The sequence below is a fragment of the Triticum urartu genome, chromosome 3 (genome assembly GCF_003073215.2).
Source record: "Triticum urartu cultivar G1812 chromosome 3, Tu2.1, whole genome shotgun sequence".
NCBI lineage: Eukaryota > Viridiplantae > Streptophyta > Magnoliopsida > Poales > Poaceae > Triticum > Triticum urartu.
Genome location: NC_053024.1, coordinates 60,006,323 through 60,027,245, shown reverse-complemented (window position 1 = coordinate 60,027,245; position 20,923 = coordinate 60,006,323). Strand labels below are relative to the sequence as shown.

Here is a 20,923-nt window from a genome sequence, read left to right as displayed (position 1 = left end):
GCTGCCAATGGTGCCAATGGAACCACAGTCCAGTGCCTCCCTAACCAGGCTTCGTCTCTACTCCAGCTGAAGCACTCCTTCCACAACCCCAACCTTTCATCATGGCAACATGGCTCAGATTGTTGCCACTGGGAGGGCATCGGGTGTGATAGGGCCTCAGGTCAGGTGATCACTTTGGACCTCAGTGATCGTAACCTGCGGAGCACCAGTGGTCTCAGCCTAGCACTATTCAACCTCACCTCTCTCACAAATCTCAGCCTCTCTGGTAATGACTTTGGCCTGACCAGCCTTCCTAGTTTTGGGTTTGAGAGGCTGACCGAGCTCCTCAGTCTCAATTTTTCTAATACGAGGTTGTTTGGTCAGATACCCATTGGAATTGGTCACCTCCAAAATTTGCGTACACTTGATCTTTCCTCTCATACTGACTGGCCTGGTTATGCACACAATGATCTATATCTCTGAGATCCATGTTTTCAGACATTCGTATCAAATTTTTGCAATCTAAGGGATCTCTATCTTGATAATGTGCAAATCATAAACGGCGGATCAACTTGGTCCATTGCTTTAGCAGACTCTGTTCCTCTACTACAGAATCTTGGTTTGTCTAGTTGTGCATTGGATGGTTCTATTCATCCTTCATTTTCCCAACTCCATTTTCTAGCAACGATGGACCTTGGGCTAAATGGAATTTCTGGCAAGGTCCCTGGGTTCTTTGCAGAATTCCCTTTCTTAAGAGACCTTACCCTCCGGGCTAATGATTTTGAAGGGCAATTTCCCACAAATATCTTCCTGCTAAAAAATCTGAAACATCTTGACCTGTCCTATAACCCCAGCCTTTATGTGCAACTACCAGATTTCCCACAAGGAAATGGTTTGCAATCACTAAATCTACTGGAGACAAACATTTTTGGTGGCATACCAGACTCTTTTGTCCATCTCAAGTCCTTGAAATTCTTGGGCCTTAGCAACATAGGATCTCACAAGCAGCCCATTACTTCCATAGCTAACCTTACGTCCCTAAATGGATTGTGGCTCTCTGGATCAGGAATAGAGAAGCCAATGCTCTCTTGGGTTGGAAGATTTAAGAATCTGATTTACTTGTCACTGCATGACTATAATTTCTCTGGTCCAATTCCTTGGTGGATCAGAAATTGTACAAACTTGATGAGCTTACGGCTCAGGCAGTGCAGTTTATCTGGGGCAATACCCATGTGGATCGGGAACTTGACCAAGCTTTCAGATTTGGACTTATCATACAATCGGTTGAGTGGTAAGAACCCCCCCCCCCCTCCCTCTTCCCTTGGCATATCACTCATTATTACGTTATTTTGGGGAGTATCTGTTGCTCTTTGATTACTGTTCTCTATCTGCATGCAGGAAATGTCCCAAAGGCTTTGTTCACTCTTCCGTCGTTGCAAGAACTACTACTATCATCAAATGAACTTTGTGGAAGTCTAGAAGACATTCCAGACCCAATATCTTACTGTACTCCATCGAGCTAAGAGATAACAACTTTGCAGGTCATATACCCAAATCTTTCTTTGAACTTACAAGACTTCAAGTTCTCTTGCTGGACTCGAATTACTTTGAAGGCACTGTAGAACTTGGCCTTATTTGGAAGCTGAAGGCACTAGATTCATTGATGCTCTCCGATAATATTTTATCAGTCATAGATGTTGAAGATGGTTATCCATTGCCTTGCCTCCCTCACATCAGATATCTAGGATTAGCATATTGCAACCTTACAATAATTCCAGGCGCATTGAGGTATACAAATCAGTTGTCTTACTTGGACCTTTCAAATAACAAAATACATGGAGTCATACCAAGCTGGATATGGGTGAACTGGAAGGAAAGTTTGTTCGAACTAAATCTCTCAAACAACACGTTCACTAGCTTGGAAAACTCTCCATCTCTTGTTCAAATGCACAATTGAAAAGTGCTTGATCTTAGTTCCAACAAGCTGCATGGCACTGTACCTATACCAGTTACAACTACTTCGTCTAGTGCTCTGTTAGATTGGTCAGACAACAGCTTCTCTTCTATTATACTTGACTTTGGTAGGTACCTTCCCAACAATACCATCTATCTTGATTTGTCTAGGAATAAATTATATGGTAACATTCCAGGGTCTATTTGTACCCAGCAGCATCTTAAGATCCTGGACTTATCATACAACAACTTTAGCGGCATGGTGCCAGCCTGTCTAACAGAAGGTAGCAGCTTAGGTATGTTGAAGTTGAGAGATAATCATTTGCACGGGATACTACCTGAAAATATTGGAGAAGGATGTATGCTTCAGACAATTGATTTGAACAACAACCAAATTGAAGGGAAGATACCAAGATCATTATCTAACTGCAGAAATTTAGAGGTTCTTGACATTGGTAGCAACAAAATTCTTGACACTTTTCCATCTTGGTTGGGTGAGATGTCTAATCTACGAATTCTCATCTTGAGATCAAATCAATTATATGGTTCAATAGGAGGCCCTGCTGAAAGTGATGTGAGTAGTAAGGACTTCTCGGCTTTGCAGATTATTGATTTGGCCTCAAATAATTTTTCTGGGAGCTTGAGTTCAAAATGGTTTGACATGCTACAAAGAATGACAGAAAACTCTAGTGACAAGGGTAATGCTCTGGCCTTTGATTCAAGATTTCCTGGGGAGTACTACCAAGAGAGACTCACATTCAAAGGGATTGATCTTACATTTACCAATATCCTGACCACTTTCAAGATGCTTGATTTCTCAAACAACGCATTTGATGGTCCCATGCCAGACTCAATTGGGAATCTTATTGCTCTACATGGCCTGAACATGTCACATAATGCCTTCACTGGAAGAATCCCATCAAAGCTTGGTGACTTGGCACAGCTTGAGTCACTGGATCTCTCTCGGAACAAGCTCTCAGGGGTGATCCCAAGGGATCTAACCAGCCTAACATATCTGGCTGTGCTGAATCTGTCCTACAACAATTTGACAGGAATGATACCAGAAGGGCAGCAGTTTTCGTTGTTCACCAACAGCTCATTCGTGGGCAATGAAGGACTGTGTGGAAGGCCACTTTCCAAGCAGTGCAACAGTTCAGGTACCGGAACCCTCAACTCATCAGTGTCTTCAAAAGATAGTGTTGGGACCATAGTGTTGTTTGTGTTTGTGGGATCTGGTTTCGGAGTTGGCTTTGCAGTGGCAGTTGTTTTGTCAGTGGTTTTTCAGGCCAAACGTTGGAACTGCAATCGTTTCCGTTCTACCAGTGAAATGATGTAACCTGGGGGTGTGTCGGTGTGTTTTGTGTATCATATATTCATATGAGCTTGCACGAACCTACTTGTATAAGGTTAATGCACCTTTTCTCCTTTTCATATATGATGAATTTGTAAAGTAAGGGAACGTAATCATAGTATGAGCTTGTACGAACCTAGTCAATGCAGAGTCTGTGGTAGACCTTGATCCCCAGCAGCTCTTTTGCGGCCAGAGTTTGGTCAACTGAGGACACCTGAAAATGGTAATGAATGAGTCCAATTAGAATCACAGTTGCTAGTGCCAATCATGTATTTCACGCACCATTTTTTGGGGGAAACAAATGAGAGATGTGTACATTTTGCTCCCACCTGGAGGATGGAGCCGTCGCCCAGGCACATTCCATCGAACACCTGGAGCGCGACGACGAACTCCATGGCGTCCCCGGTGACCACATGGTGAAAAATGACCCAGTCTCTCGCAACTTGGGCGGCCTCCCTGCTCCGGCTTGCCGCGTTTCATGGGTCTCATCTCATGCTCCGACATTGCGCATGAGCTGCTGCAGCCGCCTGCCGACGCCGGCGCTGCGGCGGGACGCGCGCGTGGGACAGGCAGATGCCCACCACCGTGGTCGCCACGAGGATGGACCGCACCGCCTCTGCTCCATCGCCTCGTAGGATTGATTAGTTGCTTCGAAATGGGACTCAGTCGTTGCTTCCCTCCATTGCTGTGTCAGTGATTGGCGTCGAATTGGGGGATTTTGGCGTCGAATTCTGCTTCATCACTTGGAACTTGGAAGTTGGAAACACCGATGCTTGGAGGAACACATGCCTCCCTGAACCTTCGTGACCTCTAACAGAGGACTCTGGACAAAATTTCTGTGCCAAAAGTCTTTTTCTAGGAGATCTTAATTATCCTGTTTTTATTTTACAATATTTTCTTTTTAAAGGTTTTTCCGACAAGATATTAATAATAGTATGAGTCCATGGTAACCCTCATTTTGAAAAATTGTGTATTCACTCCGTCCCATATATAGTGTATACTTGATTTTCCAAAGTCGAATTTGGTAAACTTTTGATCAAGATTATAGAAAAAAAATATGAACATCTAGAATACTAGATCAGTACTATTGGATTTACCGTGAAATATATTTCATATTGTAGATATAAATAAGTTCTTTACAAACATGGTGAAGTTTGCCAAAAAAGATTTTTGAGAAAACAAATGTGCATTGTATTATGGGACAGGGGAACACTAAAGAAGTTGTAAGCTGAAGGGCATTGTTGTATCGACCGGCCACGCTCTTCTTCTTTTCTTTTTTCCTTTTGAACATGTCCATGCTCTTCTTCTATGATAGTGATGCACCTCTCCGTGGCGTACCATGTACATTTTAAAAAAAAGATTTTATTTTTTGAGAAAGGGGAAAAAAAACCTCCAACCCGCAGGACCTTCATAGCAAACCCAAAGAGAGCATTTTTTGTTTCCGTGACGGCCCAAATGCATCGCCTTTTTCTTTTCTCTTTTATGGTGACAGAGACAATTGCGGCGACGGACATCCAACCCACAGGACCTTCATAGCAAACCCAAAGAGAGCATTTTTTGTTCCCGTGACGGCCCAGATGCATCGCCTTTTTCTTTTCTCTTTTATGGTGACAGAGACAATTGCGGCGACGGACATCCAACCCACAGGACCTTCATAGCAAACCCAAAGAGAGCATTTTTTGTTCCCGTGACGGCCCAGATGCATCGCCTTTTTCTTTTCTCTTTTATGGTGACAGAGACAATTGCGGCGACGGACATCCAACCCACAGGACCTTCATAGCAAACCCAAACGAGCATTTTTTGTTCCCAGGCGCGGGTGGGGCTCGCTTATTTTTCTTTCGTTTCTGTTTATTATTATTTTTTATTTTTTTTGCTTCCTTATGTTTGGAATTTCAAATAAAGTTCGGAATTTCAAAAAAATGATCACTAAATCAAAAATATGTTCAATAATTTCAAAAATGTTGACAAATTCGCAAAAAATGCTGGCAAATTCTAATAAATTAACTTTTTAAAAAATCGATTTTTTTTATTTTGATGAACAAAAATTGAATGAGCATTTTTTTCATTTTGATGAACAAAATTTAAATCCAATGAATTTTTTTATGAATTTGATGACCAAACTTAGAATTTGAGATTTTTTTTGAATTCGATGAACATTTTTTAATATGATGAACATTTTTTATATGATAAATAGTTTTTGAATTTGAAGGACAAATTTTGAATATGATGAACGAATTTTTAATTTCAAAAAGTGTTCACCGATTTGAAAAACATGTTCCTAGATTTCAGAAAATGTTTGTGAATTTGGAAACAGAAAATAAAAAAGGAAAATGAAAAAGAAAAGTAGAAATAAAAAATAAGAAAAAATAATAACCGGTTTGGGAAACAAGCACTTGGGCGCTTGCGACGACGTTTTCGTGTCCATAGCAGCACCCGATGGCGGCCTTCCCCGTCCAAGGTGAGTCATGTGTATCCCTAATTCTGAATGCTAAATGCTACTCCCTCCATTTTTTTTAGAACGAAGGCTCGCGCAGAGCCCGACTTTGAATTAACAAAGCCATCAACCGGCCAGAATTACAACTCGACAAATCAAACACACACCTCACCAAGAAAAGGAAAAGAAAACAAAAAAGGCGGCAAGATAAACGACGCCAGGGAGCAGCTCACAGACCTAGCATCAACAAGCTAAAGAAGATCGACAATGAGCACCTAGCTTGGGGATGACCAGGCCCTCTTGTCCACACGAAGTCTAGGAGTAGGAGAATGCCGGCGCAGAAGAGGAAGAACAGACGCCGCCGAGCAGGCCAGCCGTCGCCAAAACACCAGGGCCCAGCGAAAAACACTACCATCCAGATCCATCTTCGAAGAAGGCCCCTGCCTTCTCGCCTGGCTCGGAAGGCGCCGCACCGTCGACAGATGGACATGTTCACCCTAGAACCTGGATGGTCGACATCGATGGAAAACACAGGAGCGGAACCAGGCAGTCCCGTCTTGACGCCAACTTCTCACCTGGAGCAGAACATCGCCGAAATCCAGAGACCCGAACACACAAAAGACAAGCCGCCAGGATGAACGAAAGAGCAACAACCAGGACCAAGATCAAAATTATAAGCTTTGGCTCTATGGCTCTCTGGAGTGACACCAACGGAAGGGATCCCTCTCCCCTCCTGTCCAGGAACCACGGGCATCGGACAGGGGCACTACAGGAGCATGGAGAGCACCCAATCATCATGGTCCCTCACCAGTGAGGGCACCGCCACCACTGGAGAAACACTGTCACCGCCGACACCCACCACACACATCTCAGCGAAGTCCAACAACCATCCTTGTTCCCTAAGCGGCGCCTTCAGAAAGGATACGGCGCCAAGGGCGTCGCCGCCGCCCAACAAAGTTGGGGTTTTCACCCGGGAAGACAAGGGGAAGGGGACGGGGGCAATATACCTGATGGCGCCTCCAGGAAGGTGAGTGGCGCCCGCGGGCGTCACCGCCGTCGAAGCCGGCAGAGCGGCTAGGGATTTCTCCCGGTCGATTGTACCCGTCACCGGCACCCACCCAGCGGAGGAATGGCGTCTGCGACGAGGCAAACCAGAGCTGGGGGGTGAGGATCCGCCGAATCAGCGGCGGAAGGGAGAAGGCGGCCAGATCATTGCTGTTATTTGAGATCCTTTTGCCGTGACCAACAATTTATATACGGGTGCTTGTTGTCTGGAAGACTGGAACCATTATGTTTTACCTTGAAAAATTACCCAAAAAATTATAACAGCAATGATCGTGTACCCGAGTCCGCTCTCCGCTGTCCATATGGATGTGAACCAAAACTAATAATATTTTTTCTCTTTTTCCACAAGGATGTAAACCAAACCAACGGCTTGAGAGATTGAGCATAGCCACAGCCGAATGTATGTAGTACCACAACCACAAAAGAAATTCCACTGAATAGGCCGTCAGACACGGCACAGCGACAATACCTGATTTGCCGAATCGGTCTATGAAAGCAACTGTATTTCAATGGTAGTGATCGTTTGCACTCGCAGCCTTAGAAATGCAAATACTAAATACAATCTCCGTCACCTTCTTCTGTGGTGATGGGAAATCTGTACAAGTACAATACAGTTTCTAAACACAATTAAACTGGCATGCTGTACCATTGTACACCATTGAGGAAGCATCAAGCCGGTAAGTAGCGAAATGACTCGAGCTAAACAGCAGCACCTCCGCGTCCTCCTACTCCACCGTCTTCCTCACGAGACCAACCAGTTATCTTGCAGAGCATGTTCCCTCGGAGTTTCTTTGAGCACTAAATTGAAACAGAAACCTTTAATATTCTTCTTCCTTCAGTCCCCAAATCAGCTATAATTAGTATGTGCAGACTTTCCTAATGTTGGCTGTCTCAACTTATATCCCCTAAAACTGAGGCTCCATATCAAGTAATCTAATCGACTCCAACTCTGGTCTTACAAAGCAAAGGGTAACCTGCAAATTTTCAGAACACGTACTTTCCCAATATATTTCTCTGAGTAAAACAGAAACATTAAATTCTCCATTTAGTCTTCAAGTCAGCTATAACTAATAGTATGTGTATCCTTTGCTAATGTTGGCTCAACTTATATACCCCTGAAACTCAAGACAGTTTTTCTTTCTCCTTTTGTATCGAACAGAGATATATTTTCTTTTAGTAATCTAATCAACTCCAGCTCTTGAGGAGAGATTCCTAATCAAATTAATAACGTAGCTCTCCTGCTGTAGATTTTCGCCACTGGAGATACGCTGCGACACTACAGTACAGTGACAACAATAACTAATGTTGCTTGCAACGGGCCTACATGCAAGTAGACCTTGACTCATGAAAGGTGACAAACTGTTCCATAACCTTTGAATTAGTTAGCAACCAGTCGTGTGCACATCAAGGCACTGCCGTATTGGACAGGAAATAACACTGGCCACATGATGGCTCTACACATACTTTCATCTTGGACTAGCAACTGTTAAACTTCTACTGCTTTGAACAAGCAAAATGCACTGTTGAAATTTCTACTTGTATGATTGTACCCCGTGTTATATATTGCCCTGAGCTGAGCACTAGCTTGAAGTTGTAAAGCCTGACCAGCAGGCAGTAGAAAGATGAGCTCCAGGCACCCACAGCTTCACCTCATCCTACTACTGCTCCCATACTACTGCTCCACCCACACCACTGCCAACGGTGGCAATGGAACCACAACCCAGTGCATCCCTGACCATTCTTCGTCTCTCCTCCAACTGAAGCACTCCTTCCTCAACCCCAACCTCTCGTCATGGCAGCAGGGCTCAGACTGTTGCCACTGGGAGGGCGTCGGGTGTGATAGGGATTCCGGTCAGGTGATCACTTTGGACCTCAGTTATCGTAAACTGCAGAGCATCAGTGATCTCAGCTTGACACTATTCAACCTCACCTCGCTCAGAAATCTCAACCTCTCTGGTAATGACTTTGGCTTGACCAACCTTCCTAGATTCGGATTTGAGCGGCTGATCGAGCTCCTCAGTCTCGATTTGTCTAATACACGGTTTTTTGGTCAGATACCCATTGGGATTGCACACCTTGAGAATTTGCTTACGCTTGATCTTTCTAATAATGATCTGTATCTCCGAGAGCCAAGTTTTCAAACCCTCATAGCAAACATGAGCAATCTGAGATCGCTCAATCTTGATACTGTGCAAATCTTAAGCGGTGCATCAACTTGGTCCGTTGCATTAGCAGACTCTGTTCCTCTACTACAGGATCTTGGTTTGTTTCAGTGTTCACTAAGTGGTCCAATTCACCATTCATTCTCCCAACTCCATTTTCTAGCAACGATCAACCTCGCAGCTAATGTAATTTCTGGACAGGTTCCTAGCTTCTTTGCAGAATTCTCTTTCTTAAGCCACCTTGATCTCTTTCATAATAATTTTGAAGGACAATTTCCCACGAAGATCTTCCAGCTAGGAAATCTCACATATCTTGAAGTGTCCTACAACCCCAGTCTTTCCGTGCAACTACCAGATTTTCCACCGGGAAATATTTTGGAATCTTTAGACGTGAGGGAGACAAACCTTTCGATTGCCATACCAGACTCCCTTTTCCATCTCAACTCGTTGAAAGCCTTACGCCTTAGCACCACAGGATTTCCCAAGCATCTCATTACTGCCATAGCTAACCTTACGTCCCTAGAGTCATTGTGGCTCTCTGGGTCAGGAATAGAGAAGCCAATGCTCTCTTGGATTGGAAGATTTAAGAATCTGACAGACTTGTTGCTGATAGACTATGATTTCTATGGGCCGATTCCATGGTGGATCAGAAATTGCACGAACTTAATGTTCTTAGAGCTCTCTGCTTGCAATTTGTCTGGGGCAATACCCTCGTGGATTGGGAACTTTACCAAGCTTTCATTTTTGGATTTATCAAATAACCGGTTGACCGGTAAGGCATCCCCCTTCCCTTCTCATATCACATCATTATTACGTTATATTTGGGAGGTATTTATTGTTCTTTGACTAATGTTTTCTATCTGCATGCAGGCAAAATCCCAACCATTCTATTCAATCTTCCTTCATTGGAAGAACTACAACTATCATCAAATGAACTTTATGGGACTCTAGAAGACATTCCAGACCACTTGTCTACCTTCATGGAGCACATCGACCTAAGCAATAACAACCTTGCAGGTCATATACGCAAATCCTTTTTTATTAATCTTAAAAGACTTCAATTTCTCTGGCTTGACTCTGACCACTTACAACTTAAGGCTTCTTTGGAAGTTGAAGGCATTGTATTCATTGAAGCTCGTGGCTATCCATTTCCTCATCTCCCTCACATCACTAGGATTAGCGCGTTGTATCAACCGAATAGATAGAGTCATACCAAGTTGGATATGGGTGAATTTGAAACATATCTAGTATGTCCAGGCTGAACCTCTCAAACAATATTTTCACTAGCCTTGAAAACTCTCAAACTGCTTGGCAGTGTACCTATGCCACTCAAAGGTACACTATTACATTATTAATAGGCCAAGAGTGAACAAAACCGCTCAAAAAATAATAGCTTGAGCGGTGAGACAGCCTCCCCTCCTCCCTTCTCATATCACGTCATTACGTTATTTTTTAGGGGTATTTAATGTCCTATGTTTGTTGCTCTCTATTTATATGCAGGCAAAATCCCGAAGGTTCTGTTCACTCTTCCGTCATTGGAAGCACTAATACTATCATCAAATGAACTTTGTGGAACTCTAGAAGATATTCCAGACCCAATATCTTCCTTCCAGTACTTCATCGACCTAAGCAATAACAACCTTGCAGGTCATATACCCAAATCTTTGTTCGACCTTACGAGGCTTCAATATCTATTCCTTGACTCGAATCAGTTTGAAGGCACCGTAGATCTTAGCCTGCTTTGGAAGATGAAGGCATTGGATACATTAAGGATCTCCAACAATATGTTATCAGTGATAGATGTTGGGGGTGGCTATCCATTTACTTTTATCCCTCGCATCAGAGAACTAGGATTAGCGCACTGCAACCTTACAAAAATTCCTATTGCATTGAGGTACGCAAATGAATTGTCCTTCTTGGACCTCTCAAACAACCGAATAGCTGGAGTCATACCAAGTTGGATATGGGTGAAGTGGAAGGATATAATCTCGTTAGACCTCTCAAACAATATTTTCACTAGCCTTGAAAACTCTCCATCTGTTGTTCATATGCACAATTTATATTATCTAAATCTTAGTTCCAACAAACTGCATGGCACTGTACCTATACCACTCGCAGCTAAGTTCGAGGCTGTAGTGTTCTTAGATTACTCAAACAATAGCTTCTCTTCTATTATGCCTGACTTTGGTAGGTACCTTCCCAACAATACCCTTTACCTTGATTTGTCCAGGAATAAATTAAGTGGTCACATACCAAGGTCTATTTGTATCCAACAAGATCTTGACCTACTGGACTTATCATACAACAATTTCAGCAGCGTGGTGCCATCTTGTCTAATGCAAGGTAGCAGCGGCTTGAGTACATTGAAGTTGAGAGAGAATCATTTCCATGGGATGTTGCCTGAAAATATTGGAGAAGGATGTATGCTTCAGACAATAGATCTGAACAACAACCAAATTGAAGGGAAAATACCCACATCACTATCAAATTGCCAAGGCCTAGAGCTCCTTGATGTTGGTAACAATCAAATTGTTGGTTCTTTTCCATCTTGGTTAGGTGTTCTTCCACATCTTCGAGTTCTTGTCTTGAGATCCAACCAACTCAGCGGCACCATAAGGGATATTAAAGGTGATCATACAATCAACAACTACTTTGCAAGTTTGCAAATACTTGATTTGGCCTCCAACAACTTCTCCGGAAACCTACCAAATGGATGGTTTAATGAACTGAAAGCAATGATGGAAAATGTCAGTGATGAGGGACAAGTTCTAGGACATGATGCAAATTCAATTTCAAGATTTTATCAAGATACTGTTACCATCACATTCAAAGGGTTTGATCTTAGTTTCACCAAAATTCTAAGAACTTTCAAAGCAATTGATTTATCGAATAACTCGTTTGATGGACCACTTCCGGAGTCAATTGGGAGGTTTGTTTCCCTACACGGACTTAACGCATCATACAACAACTTCACGGGACAAATTCCATATCAGTACAGCAACTTGTCTCAGCTGGAATCGTTGGATCTCTCTTGGAACCAGATAACAGGGGAAATACCACAGGAGTTAACCTCACTTACTTCTCTTGAATGGTTGAATCTTTCATACAACAACTTGTATGGAAGAATCCCGCAAGGCAACCAGTTCTCAACATTTTCGGACAGTTCATTTGAAGGTAATCTAGGCCTTTGTGGAGTTCAACTCTCCAAGCACTGCGACAATCAAAGTTCAATTGCTCCAAGTGAAGTGGCTCCTCCAGAATCTGACAGCTTGTGGCAGGACAAACTCGGTGTTATCCTTTTGTTCGCGTTTGTTGGCTTGGGATTTGGAGTCGGCTTTGCACTGTCATTCTTGTTGCGATTGTATTGCCGCATGGAAGGATGGGTCTGCAAGCAATCATGAATCCATATGTAATACTATTCGCATACTATGTACTGTATTGATTTTTCTTCCTGAAAAATGATATGCTGTGTGCATATGGGTTGTACTTTTTTTAGGATGCACAGTATGGGTTGTACTTTTTTAGGATGCATAATATGGGTTGTACTTTTATATGAGGCAACTTAAATAAACCACTTTTCTGTGGCAGAAATTACTTATCTGCCACTACTAGGAAAAGGGTTACTAATGGCGCACCAGTTTTGCCTACTAATGGCGCATCACTGGTGCGCTATTAGCGCCATTAGTATCACGTCACTAGTATTTTTTACTAATGGCGCACCACTGGTGCGCCATTAGTATAGGCCACGGTGCGCCATTAGTATATGCCACTGATGCGCCATTAGTATAGGCCACGGTGCATCATTAGTATTTTTGAATTTTGAAGGCGGGAAAATAGTAGTGGCGCACCGTCTAACCCCTACCGTGCGCCATTGCTATTTTTGAATTTTGAATTTGGATCTGGATCGTGATTTTTTTGCCCATTTTTTGCTCGTTTTTTTGCTCTTTTTTGGCACGATATTATTTCAAATTTTGTTCCTATTTTTAGATCTTGTACGTTCTTTTGCCGTGTTCTTTTGCCGGAGAGGAGTTCACCAGAGAGGAGGAGGAGGAGGTCACCGGAGAGGCGCTCGCCTACATCGCCGGAGAGGAGGAGGAGGTCGCCGGAGAGGAGTTCACCGAAGCATCGGAGAGGAGGAAGGAGAAACCATGAGGGAATGGGAGGAGAGGAGGGAGGAGGAGCTCACCGGAGAGGAGGGAGGAGAAACCGTGAGGGGAGGGGAGGGGAGGAGAGGAGAGGAGAGGAGGGAGGAGGAGGTCCCCGGAGAGGAGGAGGAGGTCGCCGAAGAGGAGGAGGAGGTCGCCGGAGAGGAGGAGGAGGAGGTCGCCGGAGAGGAGGAGGAGGTCGCCAGAGAGGAGGAGGAGGAGGTCGCCAGAGAGGAGGAGGAGGAGGTCGCCGGAGAGGAGGAGGAGAAGGTCACCGGAGAGGAGGAGGGTAGTATGGTGGAGGAGAGAAGGGAAGATGGAGTGGAGGAGAGGAGGAGATGGAGTGAAGGAGGTGCGCCCAGCCATATATACGACATAGTAATGGCGCACCGTGGGCAGGTGCGCCATTACTAACTTTTTTTTATTTTTTTTTATTTATTTTGAATTTTAAAGGCAGGAAGATACTAATGGCGCACCATGGGCAGGTGCGACATTAGTAACTTTTTTATTTTTATTTTTTTGACTTATTTTGAATTTTGAAGGCGGGAAGATACTAATGGCGCACCATGGGCAGGTGCGCCATTAGTAAGTTTGAATTTTTTTGAATTTTTTTGCCTCTCTAGATCTTAAAAGCCCCGTATCTTTTTTTCTGTTAGGTTTTTGAGGATTTTGAGTAGATGATTTTCGAGTAGATGATTTTTCATATAAAAAACTTTTTCATCCGAATTCGTACGCAAAAGTTATGTCCATTTTTACAAATTCTCGAGAGATTTTGTAAAAAAGTCGAAAATTCATGTTTATAAATTTTGCTAACAACTAGACCACATATCACATGGGAATCTTATTTTCTTTTATTTTTTTGACATTTCTATCATTTTTTTTTATTTTTTTTGAAACTGAAAAGGCGGTCTACAGGGGGTGCATTCGGGCGAATGTTTGGACCAAGTTACTAATGGCGCACATTTTCCAACAGTTCATTTGAAGGTAGTGCAGGGCTCTGTGGAGTTCCACTCTCCAAACACTGTGACAATCAAAGTTCAGTTTCTCCAAGTAAAGTGCCTCCTCCAGAATCTGACAGCTTGTGGCAGGACAAACTCGGCGTTATCCTTTTGTTTGCGTTTGTTGGCTTGGGATTTGGAGTCGGCTTTGCATTGTCATTCTTGTTACGAGTGTATTGCCACATGGAAGGATGGGTCTGCAAGCAATCATGAATCCATATGTAATAATGGAGCATTCTACTAGGTACTGTATTCAATTTTCTTCCTGAAAAAAGATATGCCGTGAGCATATGGGTTGTACTTTTTTTGAGGATGCATATGGGTTGTATTTGTTAGATGAAACCGCTTAAATAAGCCACTTTTCTATGGCAGAAGTTACTTATTTGCTTCCTTTGGTTGCACTGGCTTGCCTGCATTGATCAACCTTATGGTATATACAATCACACATAATATGCAGTGTGTTACATTTTTTTCCCCTAAAAATAGGATACACAGAATGTTTACGTGCCGCACTTGTCAGAGAAGAGTATATAGCAAATCCATTTTCTTTGGTAGATACTCCCTCCGTTCACTATTATAAGATGTTTTGGATATTCCAATATGGACTATATACGGACAGAAATGAGTGAATAAACACACTAAGCGTGCCTACATAGATCCGATTTAGAAAAAAGTTAGAACATCATATAATATTCAACGGAGGGAGTAGTATCTATCTGGTTTGTTTTGTACACGATGATCAAAGATAACAGCTCATGCTATCAACTAAACAAATGAAGCGCTTATATTTTGGTGACTTGAACTCTGCCTGAGGTTTTCTCTTGATAACTGGGCTGAAACCAAGACGCACTTGGCGTCGATTATACAGCTATAAAGCTGATAGCAGCAATCTCAACCTAAACTATCAATAGCGTGAGCACTCAGATTGAAATTCCACAAGCCAAAAAATGCAGGAGGCTGATGAAATTCAGGATAGAAAGCAATTGTTCAGAGTAGGCGACTCCAATCCTGGCACGAATGCGTAAACCAGGGATGATGAATGGAAAGGGATATATTTTTGCCAGCTTAATTGTGTACTGTGATCTGTTGCATCAAATCAAATTATCAATCACTGTTAGTTTCGAAGGATGGTTTTGAACAACATCTTCCACACAAAATGTTTGAGGACACTAGATTTGTACCAGATTTCTCAGTTGGAAATAACTTGGGAACATTAAATCTAGAAAAGACCACTTTATCTTGTACTCCCTCCGTCCCATAATATAAGACATTTTTTAATACTACACTAGGGTCAAAAAATGTCTTACATTATAGGATGGAGGGAGTAATATACTGTATTCACTTGCCAAACTCACGTCTTTGAAGAATTTGGGCCATAGCATGAAAGGAATTTCCAAGGAGCTATATACATAAGCTTCCACCAACGAATAAACTGCAACTTTACGGATGGGATTGGAGAAGCCATGTCTTGGATTGGCAATCTTTACACAACTGGCAACTTTGAAGCTACATGGCTATGACTTCTCTCAATTAGTAGATTGGCAATCTGTTGAGTTTGGAAATCTCTGAATGCAATTTCCCTGGACTGGTACCTTACCAGATTGGCAATCTTGCAAATTTGAAACTTATTAGATTTGACCAATTGTAACTACACTATGCAGCCGATTCCTTGAAGGATTGGAACTCTTACAAAATTGACAAGCTTGGTGCTCTCCCGTTGCAATTTCTCCAGGCCAATCCCCTCAACGGTCAGGAACTTGAGATAACTTAATATTTGGAAATAGCAAATAGCAACTTTGCTCGTTCTAGTAAGTTATATGTGCTTTCACCGTGAGCATAGATAAATGAAGTAGGACCAAGTACCAAAATACCACATTACATGCAAACAAGTAAATCATTGTCAAGTAAATCTTGATTTAATTCTCATATTCCATTCCATTAAAGATGAAATTACAGATAGAAAATATTCGACGATTGCGTCTATATATTACAAAAAACTCATGTTAAATATACACATTTATATTTTCAGTATTTTCTACTGCAGTTTTAAGTACAAATTATAAGAATAGCTACACTGCACCCCCAAAGACAAATGTACTTTATGAAGGTGTTGTCATAGCTTTGAACCTAAAGAAAAATCATAAACCAAGAATGTATGGAAATTCTTTTGAAAGGAAATCTTGGGAAAATTAAAGTACGGAAAATCCAGAACAAATAAGAAGTGCATGTTTTGTTAGTGCATACTGTGCATCATATACAGTCATAAGGTAAACATGAATGGCAATTATTTTAGAAGAAAAACACTTGGGAGAATAAAGTCCGGAAGAGTCTAGAACAAAGGAGGTGTGTTTAGAGTTCTGAACTAAAAGCATCATAAAACCTAATGCAGATTCATATTATTATATCTGCCAGGTTAACCATGTAATATATATATTTGTCAGAGATGAACATGAATATCTATTGATGACTTAATAACAGCATGAATGCATATATGTACGTTATAATTAGCAAGAAAAAATTGTTCTTCACCAACTTTATCCCCTCAACTCATGTATCACTGATGTATCATGAAAGAGATTTTTTTTGTCAACAGCCCATGCTCTATAATTAGACAGACATTGGTAGTTACTACCAATAGTCCTTGCACGAACAGGTGCCATCTTTAAACAAATGGAAACGTGTTCGGTCTCTAACAATAATTTCTCTCCCATATATTTTGGATATAAGTTTGGTGACATGATGGCAATCTTGGCAGACTCTGAGGTTCTTGACAATCCGAATGGGCATATAATCATCTGTACTTATCAAAGCAAATGCAATTGCCAGCTTCTCACTGTGGCGGCTGAGTGCACCTTCCATCTCTTCTTCTTCAATGTCAAGCAAAACTTCTTTCTTGTCAGGCACGTAACCTTCCTCCAGCCTTATCCTACTATCTATCTCATACCACTTTGTCAAAATATCTTTTATGCGAGGATGAGACAGATCCCCAACAATGAACTGGTGGATAACTCCTTTAATCTCCACATTGCTACATCCAGGTGTCTTCTCAACTCCCTTCTCACGCATCAGGTGCCTAAGTTCCCTCGCGGACGCATGCCTACCAGAGGCAGAATATATGTTACCTAAAAGTACATAAGCACCACTTTTGTCTGGCTCCAGTTCAATCCAGTGCTTTATAACATACTCAGCCAACTCCACATTCTTGTGAAACCTACAGCCAGCCATTAGAGCTCCCCAGATTAAGGCATCCGGTTTCATGGGCATTTTCTCAACCATGTCTCTGGCCTCACTCAGCAAGCCATTCCGTGCCAGGAGGTCTACCATGCATCCATAATGCTCAATCTTTGGTTTAATACCATAGTTGCTCACCATGGAATTGAAAAGCTCCCGACCCTTGTCAACTAACCCAGTGTGTGTGCACGCACAGAGAGCACCAATGAAGGCAATGTCATCCGGCTTCACACCTGAGCTCTCCATTTGGGAGAAGAGTGTCAAGGAGTCTGAGCCGCGGCCGTGCATAGCCAGGCCCTTTATCATGGTAGTCCAGGCCAGCACATTCTTGTCCTTCATTCCCTCAAACACCTCCATTCCAAGCTGCACCTCACCACATTTGGCATACATATCAACCAACGCAGTGCCCAGGAACACGGTGATCCTGATATTGTTTGCTCTGAGGTAACCATGCACCCACTTCCCCTGCTCCAGAGCCCCCAGCTGCGCGCACGCGGCAAGCACCCCGACGAGAACCGTGTCGTCCGGGCGGACACCTTGGGCCTGCATCTGAGAGAACACCCCCAGCGCCTCCCTCCCGTCCCCAGCCTGCACGTACCCATTCACCATGGCGCTCCAGGACACGGCATTCCTCTCGGGCATTTCGTCGAACAGCGAGCGGGCGTCGGCGACTCGGCCAGCCCTCGCGTGCGCCGTGATGAGCGTGTTGAACGTGGAGGCGTCGACGGCGGCCGAGGCGCGCAGCAGCAGGTGCGCGTCGGGGAGGCGGCCGAGCAGGCCCGCGTGGACGCGGATGAGCGCGTTGTTCACGAGGAGGAACCCCGTGAGGCCGAGCCTGACGGCGTGGGCGTGGACGGCGAGCGCGAGGCGGCGCGCGCCGGGGACGGCGGGGGAGAGGGCGAGCGACTTGAGGAGGGAGGGGAGGGTGTGCGGGGTCGGGAGGAGGCCCGCGCGGATGAGGTGGGCGTAGAGCGGCAGCGCGGCGTGCGGCGTCCCGGAGCCCGCGAGCGCCCGGATGAGCGCGTCGTGGAGCTCCGCGCTGCGCCGGAGCAGGCCCGACGTGACCAGGGCCGCCTGGATCCGCGCGATCGGCCGCGCGTCGGCGCCGCCGCGGTGCCGCGACAGCAGCTCCACGTAGCGCCGGACGGCCACCATCTCATCACGTAGTGGTGGCATGTTTTCCTCTAAAATGGCTCACTCGCAGGCAGCGCCACGCAATACGAAATATGAGAGGGGGAGAGAGATGGTTTGACCTGGTCTTCGCCGGTGAGCTCCTGCGGGCGGGACTTGAGGACGGGGCCGGGGCGGTCGCCGCTGCGCGGTTGGACGAACGCGGCGAGGGAGCTTCTTGGGGGCGTCGTCGGGCGCGAGGGCGAACCGGGGGTTGGCCGCGGCGCCGGCCCCGGGGGCTTTTCTCCGACGCGCCGACGAGTGCATATGTTGTAGGGGTGACCTTTTTTTTAAGCATCTACAGCCGCTACGGCAAATCCAGCCCTCAAACGTTCGCGGTCTCTAACAAGGCATCCTCAAATAATGTAATCCACATTCATACATCTTAATTATCATATCTCAAATTCATACAAATCCATGCAACTACGTCGATGCACACACATCGTCCGGCTACTCAATCACTACTAACTAAACATGTCATCGGACTACCACAATTTGGCATGTTTGGCTATGTTCGAGATCATCCACGGTTGCCCTTGCCCTTCCCGACGCCCTTGCCGTCCTTCTCGTCGAAGTACCGGTCGAAGACGAAGTACGGATCGAGTCGGATCTGCTCGTCGCCGGAGCTGTTCTCGCCATAACTGTCCGCATTCTCCTCCTTCGGTGGCAGTCCGGCCATGGCACGGACCACCCGATTTTGCTCTCGCGCGATGGCGCGCGTGTTCCTCCGCTGCCGTTTCTTCACCATGCGGACGCGGATAGCTTCCTCCTCTGCGGCCACCACCGCCGTCGCCATTTCCGCCATGGTACGAGCCTCGGTGGCCCTTATTCTCTCCTTCCCACGACGGGCCAACCGTTTCTGGTGGGACTCATAGTCTGCCAAACTGATGATGGGGAAGGAGAGGGGTTCCGGCTGCCGGGACCACGATGATCCTCCCCAGAGGACCCGAGCGCCCGTTGAGCCGACGCTATAGAGTCGCGGCGGACAGGTCCATCTGTCGGTCGAGCGCTATCCTCCCGAGAGCAGCGGAGTGCAATGCGGACCGCCATTGTCTCCCCCAACCTGCATGGGATGACACGCCAGTCAATGGATCCGGACTGGCCGGAGTTAGATCCGTTGACTGCCATGTCAGAGACAGCTGGATGCCCCCGGAGGTGAGATCGGGTGGCGGAAGGGAGTGGAGTGAAGTGGCTAGGGTTTGGTCCAGCGAGCGGATAGAGACGAATATATGTAGGGTCGGGTGAGTCAGCATGGGTCGGGTCCGACGTGGTGGGCGTCCCTGGGCGCCCCATATCCGCCTCATATTTGAGCTGGATATGAGGGGTGTTGGTCAACTAGAACGTTTGAGCCTGTTTGAGACGTTCGTTTAGGTTGAAAAATCATGACCAGTCAGTGAACGGGCGAGTCACCCAAACATTTAAGGAGAGTTTGGGGCGCCCGGCTGTAGATATTTTTACTATCGCCCAAACAAAAACATCCCGTTTCGAAGACCCGACTACAAGTTCCAGAACCTCCTTCATTAGCAGGATTTCAAAAATAGATTTCTTTCTCTTTACGATTATTCAAAAATGCAGGATAGGAAAAACAAATAGAATCGTAATGTGATGACTATTTAAATTCTACAGGATTTTAGTTTGTTTGATATCATCACAGAAAAGAAAACAAATGATATTTTTAAAAAGTCAAAGGGGGGTAGTTATCCCCACCTAAATTTCATTTATTATTTCTATACAACAAGGCTTTACAGCCTATTTCAAAATAGGGTTCAAGCGCCACCAGAAGGCAGGAGGAGAAGATGGCCCCCACACCGCCCAGGCCGGCCGGGCTTTGCCTGTGAGCATGCGCCGACGGCGGTGAGGAGGGGCGGAGGAGGAGGGAGGGGGCCTAGATGGGGAGGTCATATATGACGTATACATTGTGAATTATAATGACATTTTGATCAACATCTAAGTGTCTAAGTTTGTTGTTCCACAACACCGCATGAACATTCGGCTGGTCTTTACACTGCTGGTTAAAACTGGTCCTTTATAGCATCAACTCAATCCTCACCTCACCCCACCCCATACCGGCAGACACGTAAGGTGTGCTTTGTAAAGAAAGAAAATGTGATCATCACGCACGCAACACGCACCAATCATTATCAGATCATGTCTAATGATTTTGTACCAACGTGACCTCCCCATTGTTCTCAGACCGACAATCTCCGAAACAATGTGATCGCCATTAACGCAATCCGAAATCTTTGGTGCCGATCGAACGCCACACACACCAATCATAACCCGATCGTGTGCAATGATTTTGTACCAACGTAATCTCCATTGTTCCAAGACCGACAATCTGAGAGACAAACTGGCTCCCACGTAGGCCATTGCCGGCCGGCCAGCTACATGGCCGCACGTCTACACCATTTTTATACTCTCCCTGACCCCTCACC

General features: G+C 44.8%; 2 protein-coding genes and 1 pseudogene across 4 annotated transcripts; 2 read left to right on the top strand and 1 right to left on the bottom strand.

Annotated features, from left to right (window-relative positions):
* Positions 1-469: 469 nt before the first annotated feature.
* Positions 470-4,056, top strand: LOC125542849 (annotated as a pseudogene).
* Positions 4,057-8,356: 4,300 nt separating this feature from the next.
* LOC125542845 (receptor-like protein 35) lies at positions 8,357-12,535 on the top strand. 3 transcript variants are annotated; one of them, XM_048706073.1, is made up of 4 exons: positions 8,358-9,716; positions 9,815-9,961; positions 10,445-10,838; positions 11,175-12,535. In XM_048706073.1, the coding sequence occupies exons 1-4, from the start codon at positions 8,405-8,407 to the stop codon at positions 12,343-12,345; spliced, it is 3,024 nt and encodes a 1,007-aa protein (XP_048562030.1). In that variant the 5' UTR covers positions 8,358-8,404; the 3' UTR covers positions 12,346-12,535. The 3 variants fall into 3 exon arrangements, with proteins under 3 accessions (XP_048562029.1, XP_048562030.1, XP_048562031.1); XM_048706074.1 differs by having other exon boundaries at positions 8,598-8,738; positions 8,837-9,716; positions 10,445-12,535; XM_048706072.1 differs by having other exon boundaries at positions 8,357-9,716; positions 10,445-12,535.
* Positions 12,536-13,996: 1,461 nt separating this feature from the next.
* Positions 13,997-18,777, bottom strand: LOC125542848 (pentatricopeptide repeat-containing protein At5g66520-like). The gene has a single exon (XM_048706075.1). The coding sequence runs from the start codon at positions 18,492-18,494 to the stop codon at positions 16,716-16,718; it is 1,779 nt and encodes a 592-aa protein (XP_048562032.1). The 5' UTR covers positions 18,495-18,777; the 3' UTR covers positions 13,997-16,715.
* Between the last annotated feature and the right edge of the window lie 2,146 nt (positions 18,778-20,923).